At 45.5% G+C, this 15,846-nt stretch overlaps 1 protein-coding gene across 1 annotated transcript in view; it reads left to right on the forward strand.

The window, feature by feature from the left end:
- The window catches only part of usp15 (ubiquitin specific peptidase 15), a gene marked incomplete at its 5' end in the record, with an annotated part of 74,246 nt that overhangs the window by 45,892 nt on the left and 12,508 nt on the right, over positions 1-15,846 (forward strand). The window contains 7 exons of the mRNA XM_084330032.1: positions 1-53; positions 2,581-2,754; positions 3,322-3,480; positions 6,976-7,200; positions 9,842-9,925; positions 12,893-12,987; positions 13,983-14,171. The exon at positions 1-53 is cut by the window's left edge and continues 95 nt beyond it. Of these exons, the coding sequence (XP_084186158.1) occupies positions 1-53; positions 2,581-2,754; positions 3,322-3,480; positions 6,976-7,200; positions 9,842-9,925; positions 12,893-12,987; positions 13,983-14,171 (979 nt within the window). The remainder of the gene's footprint in view (positions 54-2,580; positions 2,755-3,321; positions 3,481-6,975; positions 7,201-9,841; positions 9,926-12,892; positions 12,988-13,982; positions 14,172-15,846) is intronic.

Genomic DNA, 15,846 nt, shown 5'->3' on the forward strand with positions numbered 1-15,846 from the left:
TCTGCGGCCTCTCCAACCTGGGCAACACCTGCTTCATGAACTCTGCTGTGCAGGTAACAACAACACCACTCCTTTTTATTTACATTGATTTTATTTTATTTTATTTTATTTTATTTGAACCCTTTCACTGCCACACGACAGAAGGTTAACCCTTTACTACTATCACACAACCGACGGTCGGCTGTGTCGTGTGGCAGTGAAAGGTTCAACCTTCTGTGTGTATTGTCGCGGTGAAAGGGTTAACCGTTTTGGTAGTGTGGCAATGAAAGGGTTAAAGTATGTACAGGCATAGAGGCAGCTCTGTTGTAGGAGTGTGTTTCAGGCTGTGTGATGTGATGTACAGGCGTAGAGGCAGCTCTGTGTAGGAGTGTGTTTCAGGCTGTGTGATGTGATGTACAGGCGTAGAGGCAGCTCTGTGTAGGAGTGTGTTTCAGGCTGTGTGATGTGATGTACAGGCGTAGAGGCAGCTCTGTGTAGGAGTGTGTTTCAGGCTGTGTGACGTACAGGCAGCTCTGTGTAGGAGTGTTTCAGGCTGTGTGACGTACAGGCAGCTCTGTGTAGGAGTGTGTTTAAGGCTGTGTGATGTACAGGCGTAGAGGCAGCTCTGTGTAGGAGTGTGTTTAAGGCTGTGTGATGTACAGGCGTAGAGGCAGCTCTGTGTAGGAGTGTGTTTAAGGCTGTGTGATGTACAGGCAGCTCTGTGTAGGAGTGTGTTTAAGGCTGTGTGATGTACAGGCGTACAGGCAGCTCTGTGTAGGAGTGTGTTTAAGGCTGTGTGATGTACAGGCGTAGAGGCAGCTCTGTGTAGGAGTGTGTTTAAGGCTGTGTGATGTACAGGCGTACAGGCAGCTCTGTGTAGGAGTGTGTTTCAGGCTGTGTGACGTACAGGAGTAGAGGCAGCTCTGTGTAGGAGTGTGTTTCAGGCTGTGTGACGTACAGGAGTAGAGGCAGCTCTGTGTAGGAGTGTGTTTCAGGCTGTGTGACGTACAGGCGTAGAGGCAGCTCTGTGTAGGAGTGTGTTTCAGGCTGTGTGATGTGATGTACAGGCGTAGAGGCAGCTCTGCATGTGTTTCAGGCTGTGTGACGTACAGGCAGCTCTGTGTAGGAGTGTGTTTCAGGCTATGTGATGTACAGGCGTAGAGGCAGCTCTGTGTAGGAGTGTGTTTCAGGCTATGTGATGTACAGGCGTAGAGGCAGCTCTGTGTAGGAGTGTGTTTCAGGCTGTGTGACGTACAGGCAGCTCTGTGTAGGAGTGTGTTTCAGGCTGTGTGACGTACAGGCAGCTCTGTGTAAGAGTGTGTTTCAGGCTATGTGATGTACAGGCAGCTCTGTGTAGGAGTGTGTTTCAGGCTGTGTGACATAGAGGCAGCTCTGTGTAGGAGTGTGTTTCAGGCTGTGTGACATAGAGGCAGCTCTGTGTAGGAGTGTGTTTCACACTGTCATACAGGCATAGAGGCAGCTCTGTGTAGGAGTGTGTTTCACACTATGTCATACAGGCGTAGAGGCAGTGTGTAGTAGTAGTTCAAGTGCTTTTTAATCGGAGTTGACGAAGCTCTCACGATCCGAGTTGCACGCCCTTGTGACATTGATGACTGATGGTACTGATTTTAAATTGGCAATAAGGCACAGAGGTGATACAAATGTGAATGTAATTTATGACACTAAGTTTTATCGTTTAGCATTGCTTTCTGGACCCTTAGATAGAATATTTCCATAATCCTGTACAGGTCAGTTTCAATTTGTGAATATGAACAAGTCTCTCCTTAAAGGAACACGCCAACATTATGGGAAATGCGCTGACCATCTTCTACCGGGTCACGCAAGAAGATGGATACCAATTTCCAGTAGAAAGCTATCCGGTAGAAGGCTATCCTGCTGCAAGCAAGCCTAGCTTAGTACTACAAATGAAAGGAAGCGGATACGGACCACTAGCGGATACGGATCTTCAACCGGAGAGCTTTCTACTGAACGCACAGAGAGGAAATTGGTATCTTATCTATCTTGTCTGACTCTGGCATCTTCCCCAGACAAGAAGATGGATATCAGTTCCATTTCTGTGCGACCGGTACAGAGAGAGAGATCCAGATGTTAGCTTAGCACAAGAACTGGAAGCAGGGGGAAGCTGCCTTACCTTCCTACACCTTCCAACTCCAAAACGGTCTCCAAAAAATAGTTTGGACTCTTTTGGTTCTTGAAAGGTAATTTTTACAGCTAAGTTTTAACACTGAATCACCACTTCCGCATTCCGTACCTCACATTACATCAGACTAGACCGACTTGGCGGCAAAGTGAAGAAGGCGAATTCCTCAACATTGGATAATTTGGTCTCCTATTATTATATATTTAGTTTATTTGTTGCAGTATCTTTGTAAGTATGCGTGTCTAATCTAATTACTGTGATAGAAGGTTTTCCTGACGTCGCCTGTTCTCTCTCTCTCTCTATCTCTCTATCTCTCTATCTCTCTCTCTCTCTCTCTTTATCTTTATCTCTCTCTCTCTCTTTATCTCTCTCTCTATCTCTCTCTCTCTTTATCTCTCTTTCTCCTTCTCTTTCTCTTTCTCTCTCTCTCTCCGTCTCAGTGTTTAAGCAACATAATCCCGCTGACGGAGTACTTCCTGAAAGACAAGTACACGGAGGAGTTGAACGAGGACAACCCACTGGGGATGAAGGGCGAGATCGCCCGCGCCTACGCCGAGCTGACCAAGCAGGTGTGGTCGGGCAAATACAGCTACATCACCCCCAGAGCTTTCAAGGTAAGAGAACAGCAACCCGGCTGCAGGGCTTTAATTCACGCCGAGGGCGGGTTGGATCTAGAGCCGGTCAGCTAACGTCGCTGTCCCGACGTCGCTTTGAGACGGTGGGCTGTACGTCTCGCTCCGTAGCAGACTTCTTTCAGAGTTCAAAATATTGAAAGACTTTCAGCATGAGCTTGTCATAACCAAGCCTGGCTCTAACCGGACTCTCGCTGCCTCCGACTTCTCCATGCTACATACTATGGTGTACTACTGTATATTACGGTTAAAAAAAAAAGAAGAAGAAAAAAAACACCAACATTTGAAGTGTGGAGCGGATGGTTGCCACGCAATCGTTTCAATCCCACAATTCTTGCACCTGATTATTTCCAGTTCCAGGTCAGCGAAAACATCAAACAAACAAACATACTGGTCCCTCTGGGTTGGTGTCCTACTCTGGTAGTAAATGCTGTCTCTGGCCTGTACCTCTGGTTTGGTGTCCTTACTGTCCTACTCTGGTGGTAAATGTCTCCTGTCCCTCTGGGTTGGCGTCCTCCTCTGGTGGTAAGTGTTGTCTCTGTCCTCCAGACCCAGGTGGGCCGCTTCGCCCCCCAGTTCTCAGGCTACCAGCAGCAGGACTCCCACGAGCTGCTGGCCTTCCTGCTGGACGGCCTCCACGAGGACATGAACCGCATCCGGAGGAAGCCCTACATCCAGCTCAACGACGCCGAGGGCCGGCCGGACAAGGTACCGTTGACCCGTGGTGGTGGTCAGCCCGTGAGTGACGTGACGGAATTTAGGGATGTTCGATGTTGGCTTTTTTACCGATATACCGATATTGTCCAACTCTTAATTTCCGATAGCGATCTCAACCGATATCAACCGATACCGATATATGCAGGGTCCCCCCCCCCCCCCAAAAAAAATGAAATAATTTCAGGTAATTAACATTACATATCTCTTGTCGTGGAATTAACACAACATTATGCATACTTTTCACAATAAATAAAATAAGAATTTGTTCTTACTTGCTTGCCTGGGTAAATAAAGGTTAAATATATATATATATATATGTATATTTTTTTGAAAACCGATACCGATCATTTCCCGTAGGCCGATAATATCGGACATCCCTAGACGGAATGTATTCTAATTGTATCAGTCAGCTTATCAGTGTACAAGGACAGCGGAACGCACTTTGTTTTTAAGACCCTTTCACTACCACACTACCAAATGGTTAACCCTTTCACTGCGACAATACAGAAGGTTAACCCTTTCACTGCCGCACGACAAAGGGTTAACCCTTTCACTGCCACACTACAGGAGGTTAACCCTTTCACTACCACACTACAGACTGTTAACAGTCTGTAGTGTGGTAGTGAAAGGTTAACCTTTTGTACTGTGGTAGACAGTGAAAGGGTTAAGACCCTTTTCCGCATTTCTTATATTTCGCCATCTCTAGGGGTGGGGGGGGGGGGGGGGGGGGTGGGGGTAGAATCGATACAGCAATATATCACAATATTTCGCGTGCCGATATTATATCGATACAGTGACTCCAAGTCTTTAGCTTGATAATCCCATCTATGATCTTACTGTAATAAAAGTGATTGGAATGAGGTGAGCAGAGTGAAAAGGTTATCTTATTAGATAAAACGGACGATGTACATATATTTTTATTGCTGACGTTAACAAAGTCTTCTGTTGGGGACAAAAAAAGGTAATCGCATTATATCGCAAAATCATGTAATTGTAATATGGTGACTCTAGTATGGTGATAATATCATATTGCGGGGCCTCTCCTCCAAATCCCAGCAGGTGAGTAGATTCTTGCTGTAATTGAATCCCACGTCCTTGTAGACAGTTTTTGATATTCGCATGACACTGCAACAGGACACATCAACTGCAGTCCAAGCGGTTCCCCTCGCGATGCAAGTCCACTGAAACTGCCTATGGACTAGAGGTACTCAAGCCCTTCCCGGGACGGTCCAGGTCCAAAGTGTATTAAGTCTTAATTGAGTCCGGGTAGGGTCCCGTACTGATGCCGCAGGTCTCTGGTCTGCCTCATGTTGTGTAATACCCGTCGTGCCGTAGTGTGCAGCAGTTGCCACAAGGTGGCATTAAGTAACTGTAATCGGACAGTGGATGACCTCTGCTCTGAGTCTATTCAGGTTGAAGAGGATGGGTGACTGCGGTCAGAATGTTGGGACTGTGTGACACTGACCCATCCTGCTTTTTTTTTTATCCACTTCTCCTCTTTTTAAATTTTTCTCCCATCCCAATTCCAATGTGCCAATTCTTCCGTCCCCTGTCTTGTTGCTCGCATATGCCCCCCCACTGGCCGGTTGTAGGGAGGATAGAAGCCTTGCATCACGTGTCCCCTCCGATACACGAGGAGGCAGCCTGTCACATCTTTTCACCTGCCAGCGCGGACTCTCATTGGCGAGGTGTAACGTGTGGGAGGCTCACACTACCCCCGCCATTTCCTGTCTCTGCTGTGCAGGCGTCCCCCAACCGACCTGTAGGAGTCGCTGTCCACAAGGTCCAGATTACCACCCATCGACTTCCACCCGCCGACTCTGCCAATTGAGTTAGTACGACGGCTGGCCCAAGCCGGAGGCAACGCCGACAGCCAGAGTCGAACCCGGTGTCTCTTGCGTTGGTGACGAGCGCAATGTCCTCTGCGCCACCCAGCCGCCCCATCCTGGTTTTTATAATTCTAGGTAGAAGGGTCGGTCGGTCAGCAAAGAGCAATCGTTATAAAATGCTAAACAGTCAAAATTGTCTTTCCATCGTATTATTAGCTATGAAAGCTACATGTAACAATACAGAATACTTTTGTGTTCTTAATAAGGCTAATACAGGATGGCATGCTGCAACAAAACTGATTTAAAAGATTTAAATAGGGGCGCCCTCGTGGCGCATACCATAGTGCCTCGCGCACCTACGCGGCCGACCCGGGTTCGATCCCAGCTCCCGTCTTTATTTGTCGCATGTCCTCTCCCACCTCTCCTCCCGTTCGCCCTCTCCTCTTGTCAGTCCTGCGTGACCAATAAAGCTGTAAAAATGCTAAAAAATAATAATAAATAAATAAAAAGGTGGGAGCTCCCGTAGCTCACCGCATATCTCGGCGCTATTTCTGCGTCTGGGAAAACCGTGCTCGTCACGGATCTGGGGGACACGAGTTCGATTCCTGGACCCGCCGTCATTTCTCAGAATGTCTTCCCCTGCTCTACATCCCATTTCAACCTGTTTCTGTCGGTCATGCTTGACCAGAAAAGCGATAAACGCTAAAAAAATAAAGTTTAAAATTTTTTAAAAATTAAAAGGATTAAAATAAATAACTTCATGAATAATTAAATAATTGTCATCAGCACCACAAAACAACATATCAGTCCCAAAACTGGGCTACGTGACACCAAGTGGACTTGGCAATAATGAGTGGATTAGCTAACGCCGAGAGCCATTTCAATTGGACCAAAATGTGGATCTACTTTTATTATTACAGAATACAGAGCCACTTTCTTGGCAATGATGGATTTAACGTTGTCGTTGTGCATCACAGGCAGCCTCAGGGGAAAGACTGACGTTACCAGGTAAGACGAGTCTTCTTATGAGAACGTCTTACAGCAACCATCCCCAATCGGGCCCGTTTAGGTCATATGTGCAGACCTCTACTGTAGTAGACATGTTTAGAATTTAGTTCCTCAGAAGGGCGGCTAGGTGGTGCAGTGGGCAAGGCACTCACCACCAATGCTGGAGACGCTGGGTTCGCGCCCAGCGCTCCACATTGCTTTCAGTTTGGCTGGTCGTCCGTACTAATACAATTGGCAGTATTAGGGGTAGGGAAAACTGAGGGGTGTGGGGATCGGACGTTGTGGACAGCGACTCCTACAGGTCGGTTGGTGCGCCTGCGCAGTAGAATCAAGAAGCGATGGGGGCGGCGCCCCTCCAAAAGCCCAGACCCCTGACGCTGAAAGATCGAGCTGCGCAGGTGAAAAGATGCGACGGCTGCTACCTCGAGTACCGGAGGGGACTCGTGCTATGTATGGCTTCGTCCACATTACAGCCGGCTTGTGGGAGGCAAGAAACAGCGTTCGAAGACAGGGGTGGGTTGAATTGGACGATACGAAATTGGGATGGAAGAAAAATAGAAAAATGGGAGAAAAAGTGGATAAAAAAAATAATAATGTAGTTCCTGCACGCAGGTGGTTCTAAACACGGTTGATTGGGATGTCGTTCCAGGTGGTAGCGGCGGAAGCGTGGGAGAACCACGTCCTGAGGAACGACTCCATCATCGTGGACATCTTCCATGGCCTCTTCAAGTCCACGCTGGTGTGCCCCGTCTGCGCCAAGGTCTCTGTGACCTTCGACCCCTTCTGCTACCTGACCCTGCCGCTGCCCATGAAGAAGGAGCGTACGCTGGAGGTCTACCTGGTCAAACTGGACCCGCTGGCCAAACCCACGCAGGTATAGACACACACTGTTTGGTGTAGGAAACACACTTTTATACATTTGCCAATTAGATTGACTATTAGAATGATAATAATAATAATAATAAAAACATTTGATTTATACAGCGATTTTCTACAACTCTTAAGTTGCTTTACACTAAGAGGGGTGGTGGTAGTGAAACAAACGGCAGACATGCACAACACAAACACACAGGGATGGATGGGGGGCCAGGAGAAGGGATGGATGGGGGGCCAGGAGAAGGGATGGATGGGGGCCAGGAGAAGGCAGTGGAGAACAGATGGGTCTTGAGGCAGGATTGGAAAATTGAGAGAGACTGAGAAAGTCTGTCATTTCATTTCAAACCTTTATTTAAACTCGAAAGGCAACTGAGGTTTCCCCTCATTTACAGTCACGTCGAGTGTACATACAGAAATAAGCAAAAAAGGCAGATAAAATCACACAGCATATAAAATCATAACAATAAGACAACAATGCAAGACAAAAGTCAGGATAACAAATCATTTAAAAGTCAAGTCAAGAGTTTTATTTGTCACGGCATACAAGTATACAGTGAAATGCGGGGGTCTTGTCTGCAACGATTGTGCAATAATACAATAATAATAATAATAAATAATAATAGAACGACATTGTGCAATAATACAAGTAATCAAAGTAGGGCATATCGGTATATGTACATGCGTTTTTACAGAGCATGGTAGGACATGCTAGGTCCTGTGATAGTACAATACACTGTTACAGTAGCTACGGATGAGGCACTGGGTCTTTATGTACACTGCTATACAATGCTATATTATACAATCTCAAGTTATACTATACTGTTTTTAAAGTGACCTTTCCTTTTGTAAAGTGACCATAAGTGTGAGCGTGTGCAGCATGAGTGTGTGTGTGCTCATGTTAAAGTGGCTGCTAGTGTGCGAGCGTGTACAGTGTGTGTGTCGTGTGTGTGCTCATGTGTGCTTGTGTGTGGAGAGTTCAGTGTTCAAGGCTCTGATGGCCTGGGGGAAGAAGCTGAGCCGAAGTCTCTCTGTCCTAGTTGCTGGTGTTCGCAGGAGTTTGCCTGACCGCAGCAGCTTGAACAGGCTGTTATTGGGGTGGTGAGGGTCTTTCATTATTCTGCAGGCTCTGGATTTGCACCTCTTGTTATATAGGACCTGCAGGGGTGGTAGTGCAATACCCGTAGTACGCTCGGCTGAGCGCACCACTCTCTGTAGGGCCTTCTTGTCCTGTGCCGTGCTGTTTCCATACCAGGCAGTGATGTTTCCAGTCAAGATGCTCTCTACAGCCCCAGAGTAGAAGGACTGGAGTATCTTCCCCGATACTCCGAACTTCCTTAACTGTCTCAGGTGGTAGAGGCACTGCTTTGCCTTTTTTACGACACATACAACTTGATTGGCAATGGTTGGAGATGAAGATTTTAAATTCTGCAACAGAGGGGAGAATCTCTTTTTCGCTTTAAGGGCTGTTGGAGTTAAGGACCAGCCAGTTACTAGAACGGGTTCCATTCAAGATTGAAGAGTTTTCTTTGTCACATACATACCAGGGCGTACAGTGAAATGCGTGAAAGGTTCCATAGGTTCCATTCCAATAATGATGTAGTATAAGGAGGTAGCTTACCAATAAGGGCCTTATTAAGAATGAACAAATACCAGTGTTTGTTGCGCCTTTTGTTGCGTAATGTCTCAGAGGAGAGAGTTCCAGGGCCTGGGAGCTGCCCTGGAGAAGACTCAAAACTGTGACGGTAGAGAGAAGGATGTGGATCTGAGGGGCCGAGAGGGCTGGTAGGAGGAGATGGGGTCTGTGAGATATGGGGGGGGCCAGTCAGTGAAGGACTTTGTAGCTGAAGACCAGGGTTTGTAATAGATCCGTTTTATCTAATAATTTCATTTCATTTTCATTTATTTCACTTATTACTTATTCATAATAAGATAACATTTTCAATCTGTTTACCTCACGCCAATAATTTTTATTGCAACAAAATGGGATTGTCAAACAAAATATTGATACTTGGCATCAGTGTATTGATGTAATATTGGCATGCAAAATATTGTGATATATCACTGTATAGATTTTTTCCCCCACCCTTAGGATTTTGTGTGGGTTAGAAGTTGGGCAGATACATTCTGGACCAGTTGGCGTCTATTGATGGAGCAGCACTGATGCTGTGTAGAGGAGTGACTTGCACTAGTCAAGACGGGAGGAAGTTAAGGTGTGGATCAGTGTTTCAGCAGCACAGCGTACAATATTGCAAAGGTGTTAGAAGGAGGATTTGACAATTTGGCGGATATCGGGCTCGAGGGAGAGGTTGGGATCGAGGATCACGCCAAGGTTCCGTGCCTGGGAAGAACGGGAACGGTGGTGCCGTCAATTGTGAATGTGTGGTTGTTGATTCTGCTGAGGCTGGACTTTCAGCTGATGACGAGGAGTTCCATTTTGTCACTGCTGAGTTTGAGCACTTTTGAAAAGTATGTTCACGTATGTTCACTCAGTACTTGGTTGGGGCTCCTTTTGCACAAATTACTGCATCAATACAGCGAAATATATTGACTTTTCCACGATATTCTAATTTATTGAGCTGCACCTGTATATTTCAAATGTTTGATGAAATATCCCGTTTGTTTTTCCATCTGTGTTTCAGTATAAGCTGACGGTTCCAAAGGTGGGCTACATCTCTGACCTGTGCACCTCACTCTCCAGCCTGGCCGGGGTGCCTGCTGAGAAGGTAACGACAAATCCACACTCAGCTTTTGCTCCGAGTCGATATCACTGCGCCTCTCCATTTAGCTTTCACACTTAACCCTTTCACTGCCGCACTGCCAAACGGTTAACCCCTTTCACTGCGACAATACACGGAAGGTTAACCATTTCACTGCCACACAACAGCGGGTTAACCCCTTTCACTGCCACACTACAGAAGGTTAACCCTTTACTATCACACTACCGACGGTAGCCGTCGGTAGTGTGATCGTAAAGGGTTAACCTTCTGTAGTGTGGCAGTGAAAGGGTTAATATAATGCTGACGTGTTCCAGGGCTTCCTGGGCCAAGTTGGCCTATTATTCCCTTTCCCTTCCCTGCGCAGTTTCAGCAACTATGGGATGGCTATAGGGGCGGGCCTGACTGATGCAGGGCTGTTTCTGTTCCAGCTCCATACAGATGACGGAAGACAAACCTGAATGATATTCTATATGTCTGTCAATATATTTTTGACTGAAATGCAGAAAATATCCCTTAAATACATCTGTAAAATAGTAACAGACGGGCCATTACTTATTCATTCAACCTTTATTTAAACTCAAGGGACACTGAGGTTTCCCTCATTTACAATGACGTCAAGTGTATTATACAGTTAAAGGGTTAAGAAAACACAAAGATGGAACAAAGATAAAATAAGACGAGAACAAGAAACAATCAAATCAAAAAACGAAAAAGATATTTTGAGCAGACCTGTCCATGGTGCTGAATCTTTAGACTGAAGCTAGGCACTGTGTGCCAGTGAAAATATATGTTGAGTGAGAAAGTTGTATTTAATTTAAGAGAATAGAACCCGCATTATCATATACTGCAGAATAAACATTTCATTGACCGTGTTTCCAGCGTCTATTCCTCATTATACGTTATAAATTAAAAGTTTATTCTGGAGCATATGAGTGTGCAGGTTCTATTCTCTTTATTGTGATTATTACCTAACGCAGCACCCAAAGGAGTGATGTGCTTTGGGGGGACTATATATAGCATTGCCCCACCGCTACGATCCAGGCATCTAAACCGGCTTTTTAAGATGCCAAATGTGCGCTCGATCACACCGCACGTTCTGATGTGAGCCGATTGTACGCCGCCTCTCCAACTTTGGCAGGATTACGCACAGGAGTCATAAGCCATGGGTGGCTGGAGTTGGTAGCCACCGTCACCTATACAAAAGCACATACTTTTCCCCCCACACATTTGCAATGAATATAATATATTCAGCACAAACGTTTGTGTCATCCATGTCTGCTGTTCCTTAAAATGTAGCTGTCGTGCACAGACCCAGGGAATTTGGCAACCATACATTCGTTATTATATTACTGGCGTTGCACACTACCTGGGTGTTGATTGAAAACGTTTGCTTCCTATTTCTAAAAACATGTTCGTTTTTGCTTGGTGGTACAAATACGGTCCGGGATATACATTATTTTTTATATACATAACATAGAAAAATGTATATCCCGGACCGTATTTTATTCTTATTCTTATTTGTATTCTTATTCGTGACTGTTTCTGACTACCTAAATGTTTACGGTTTACTGTGAGCAATATGTAGTGCCGAATTTCCCTTGGGATAAATAAAGTATTTCTACTGTTGAACAGTAATCCAGAACTATTTGATTGCACAAAAATTATTTGATCTATTCTATTTTATTGCATTGCACTATTTTACTCTGTCTATTTTATCTTACTCTTTTTATTATTGTCTATTTAAAACCGAATCAAACCATAAACAAGGTGGCCTGTTGGGATGTTGGATCCTAATGTGAAAAACTGTGATTTTATGTCTGCACTTTATGTGCTCATTTTATGTCTTTTTTTCTGTTGTGAAGCACTTTGAGCTGCATTTTCTGTATGAAAGGTGCTATACAAATAAAGATTATTATTATTATTATTATTATTATTATTATTATTATTATTATTATTATTATTATTATTATTATTATTATTATTATTCTATTCTATTTAAATAACAATATTTAAATTATAAATAAGATTGCTTAGTATCTCTGGGTGGCTGGCTCAATATCATGCTTGATTTCATCGAGTAGATTAAAAATGGCTTGAGCTGGCAACCTGTGTCTGGATGATTTTGGTCTCGTTGAAATCAAAAAGTCATATTCTCCTTCGAAATATTAGGATGCTGTCGCCTGGCAACAATTACTGCTGCCATGATCACCTGAGACGCTGGCAATGACGCCCTTTTATAAATGCGCTTAGTTACCACCAAATCTCAAGATGTAAATAGTGTCACTTTAACTGCGGGTGGAAATTTGTGCCGATCTTTGTGAATAGCAAACTGTGTATCAGAGCTACAGTATTTGTGCCGGCATAGCGTCAGAAAAAGCCGCGCAATCCCTTTGTGAATTTGCCCCTTAGTGCGGACACTTTGTGGACCAAACAACAGAGCAATCTATAGTACTGGTTGCATCTAATACACATGGTAGTAGAAGTTAATGGGAGTTTGAGATCTGTTGCAAAGCAGTATTCCTGCTTCATGCTCTCCATTCACTTCTGTAATAGAAATGGTATCTATGTCCATCTGTGCTAAATCTCTGTACAGCTTTGACTAGTTTAATATAGCTCAACTAGTATAACAGCTCAGACATTAGGACGACAGTCTTTTCAGTGGCTCTTAACAACGAACCAAGGTTGAGGAGATATGGCCTAATTCTCCAGTTCTAGTGTGTTAGTCATAACAAGGCTATAGAGCCGTCTTCGTTATTCATTCTCTCACTAGGGCATATACACTGCCATTAACATTTTCTGTTTCCAACATCAGAAAAACCAAAAACACTGGAGCGAGTGCCTTTCGGATGGTCTGAAAGGACTCACCATTTTCTCATAAAACAGAGGGGCTTCTTAAAAAATATGCATCATTCCTTGAAGACGTGTGTTGATTTTTGTGGTGCATCATTGTCTGCGTCTGCTCTGCCCTGACAGATGATCGTGACGGACATCTACAACCACCGCTTCCATCGCATCTTCGCCACAAACGAGAACCTCAGCAGCATCATGGAGAGAGACGACATCTACGTGTGAGTGATCTCTCGCCCCACACACCACTGTACTGATCCCTCACTCATCGTTAGTGGCCGACCAACATATTGGGCCGGCATTGGCCTGCCGTCATTACCGTCTTTCGCGGGCTTTAGCGGAACTGGTAGAGCGATAATAGTGGTATCATTATGAAACTACGAAATCCTAGCTTAACTGGAAAGGGGCTAAATGGGGATCAAAGTTAACAGATATCTTGAAGGGGAAAACCTTTGCAATATTTTAGATCAAATTCCAAGTACAATTGTAATGTTAGTAACTGCAAAGCTAAGTTAGCTAATTTTACTAATATACCTGACATTAGTGAACTAACGTTCAACAGTTTTGTGTTAATTTGTTGTATTCTATCAGATGCACCTAATTGGCTATGAGGAAGACGGCTGAAACGGGTCAAATCTCTCTCTCTCTCTCTCCCCTCTCTCTCTCCCTCTCTCTCTCCCTCCCTCCCCCCCTCCCCCTTCTCTCTCTCTCCCTTCCCTCTCCTTCTCTCTCTCTCTTCTCTCCTCCCTCTCCCTCTCTCCTCCCCGCTCCCTCTCTCTCCTCTCTCTCTCTCTTCTCCTCTCCTCTCCTCGTCCTCTCTCTCTCTCCTCTCTCTCTCTCCCCCTCTCACTCTCTCTCTCCCTCTCTCTCTCCCCTCTCTCTCTCCTCTCTCTCTCTCTCCCTCTCTCTCTCTCTCCCTCTCTCTCCCTCTCCCTCTCTTTCCCTCTCCTCGCCTCTCCCTCTCCCTCTCCCTCCCCCCCCCCCCTCTCTCTCTCTCTCTCTCTCTCTCTCTCTCTCTCTCTCCCCTCCCTCTCTCTCTCTCCCTCTCCCTCTCCCTCTTCCTCTCCCTCTCTGCTCCTCTCTCTCTCTCCCTCTCTCTCTCTCGCCCCCTCTCCCTCTCTCTCTCTCTCTCTCTGCCTCTCTCTCCCCGCTCCCTCTCTCTCTCTCTCTCTCTCTCTCTCTCTCTCTCTCCCCCCCTCCCTCCCCCCCTCTCCAGTTTTGAGGTGGCTGTGAACCGGATGGAGGACATGGACCATGTGGTGATCCCGGTTCACCTGAGGGAGAAGTACAAGCAGTCGGGCTACAACCACACCAGCACGCCGCTGTTCGGCCAGCCCTTCCTCATCACCGTGCCCAGGACCCTCAGCGAGGACAGGCTCTACAACATGCTGCTCCAGCGCCTCTGGTACGCACCACGGCCCTCAGCCACACCTTCAGTTATCGTTTTGGTTGAGTGTTTCCCCCGGCGCTAAATGCCACTTTTTATATGCTCCTATTATTTAGTGAGTACGGTGGTGTATTGGAGCCATTAGGTAAAACTATTTTGTTGGTGGCAATATTCTGAGAAAATGTGACTTTAATCTCGGATTCAGATTCCTTTATTAAGCCATTTATGTAAACGCATATAGAGAATTGCTGCGGCATTAGTGTATACATTTATCCTTTTATTTAAAAAAATATATAAATAAAAAAATATATATAAAGTGCAGAGTTTCTGTTCAGACCAGTGCAGCACTATGCCAGTGTCACTTGGGGGTGTGTGTGGGGGGGGGGGGGGGGGGGGGGGGGGGGGGGGGGGGGGGGGTTGTTGTTCCTGGGCTGAGTCATTGATCAGCCTGGCGGCTGAGGGGGAAAAACTCAGTAGCCGCAACCTTCTCCCAGAGGGGAGCAGGGTGAAGAGGCCGTGGACAGGGTGGGAAGGTTCTTCTTGTACATTTGTGACTTTGATCTCAGAGAACATCATCGTTTTTGTTCTCAGAATATTACCCCTCTCCCCATAAGTGGACAAAAGTAATGCATGAATGGTATAATTTCATTATATTTAAGAACAACTTGAATACAACTTTTAACACACTAAGTACAGTTAGAGTGGTTCCAATTTAATGGCATAGGGACATACATGACATACAGGTATATAGTACTGTTACATTTGTGACATATACGATATGCAAATATACAGTACTGTTACCCAGAGATCCTAACGGAGAATATATACATATGTTGGGGAGGAGACTGTCTATTAGGAGGGGGGGGGGGGGTTTGGACATTTACATTTACGTGGCCAGTTTCGAATTGCAGCCTCCCGTAGGTGCTCTAATTCAGGGCTAACCACGAGATTAGTCGGGTTAATGTGTTAAGAGCGGTTTTGAATGTGGGTAGGGATTCACATCTTTTTACGGCTGTGGGTAGGGCGTTTTGCTAAATGTGTTTAGTCCCTTGTTTGTGCCGAATCTGGGTTGCACAAGATTTGTGGAACTCCCTCTGGTGTTGTGGGCGTGGTATTCACTGACCTTTGGGAAGTATTTCGACATGTACATGGGTACCTGTGTGGTGTAGTGTATCTTGTAGACCAGGCCCATTGCAAATTGCTGTACTGTCGTCTACTCTAAGCCATCCTAGGTAGTCAAAGTGGGCAGGGGTGAGGTGGGTTCTAGGAGTAAGGTCAAGTAGTAGTCTGACCAGTTTGTTTTGCGATGTTTGTAATCTTGTTTTTAGAGCCTTTGAGGTGCTTTGGTACCATGAGGTGCAAGCATAGTCGTAGTACCCTTGAATGAGTGCTCCTGCCAGAGTCTTCAGGGTATTCTATTCTTGTTTACCAGAGAGGAGATCCGGTACAAGAATCTAGTTCGTTGGTTGATTTTTTTTTTATTACATTGGATGCCATTTTGTCACCGGAAAGATTAGCCTCTAGGATGGAACCCAGGTATGTAATTTCATCTTTCCTTGTGACAATATTGTCACCCACTGTAACTGAGAAGCCGTCTGTCTTGCTGAGTTTATTTGATCCGAAGAGAATGGACTCTTTTTTGCCCATGTGTAATGATAGTTTGTTATCAGCGAGCCAGGTGCAGATTCTGCCG

The sequence above is a fragment of the Notolepis coatsorum genome (assembly GCF_963971535.1).
Source record: "Notolepis coatsorum genome assembly, chromosome: 15".
Classification (NCBI taxonomy): Eukaryota; Metazoa; Chordata; class Actinopteri; order Aulopiformes; family Paralepididae; genus Notolepis; species Notolepis coatsorum.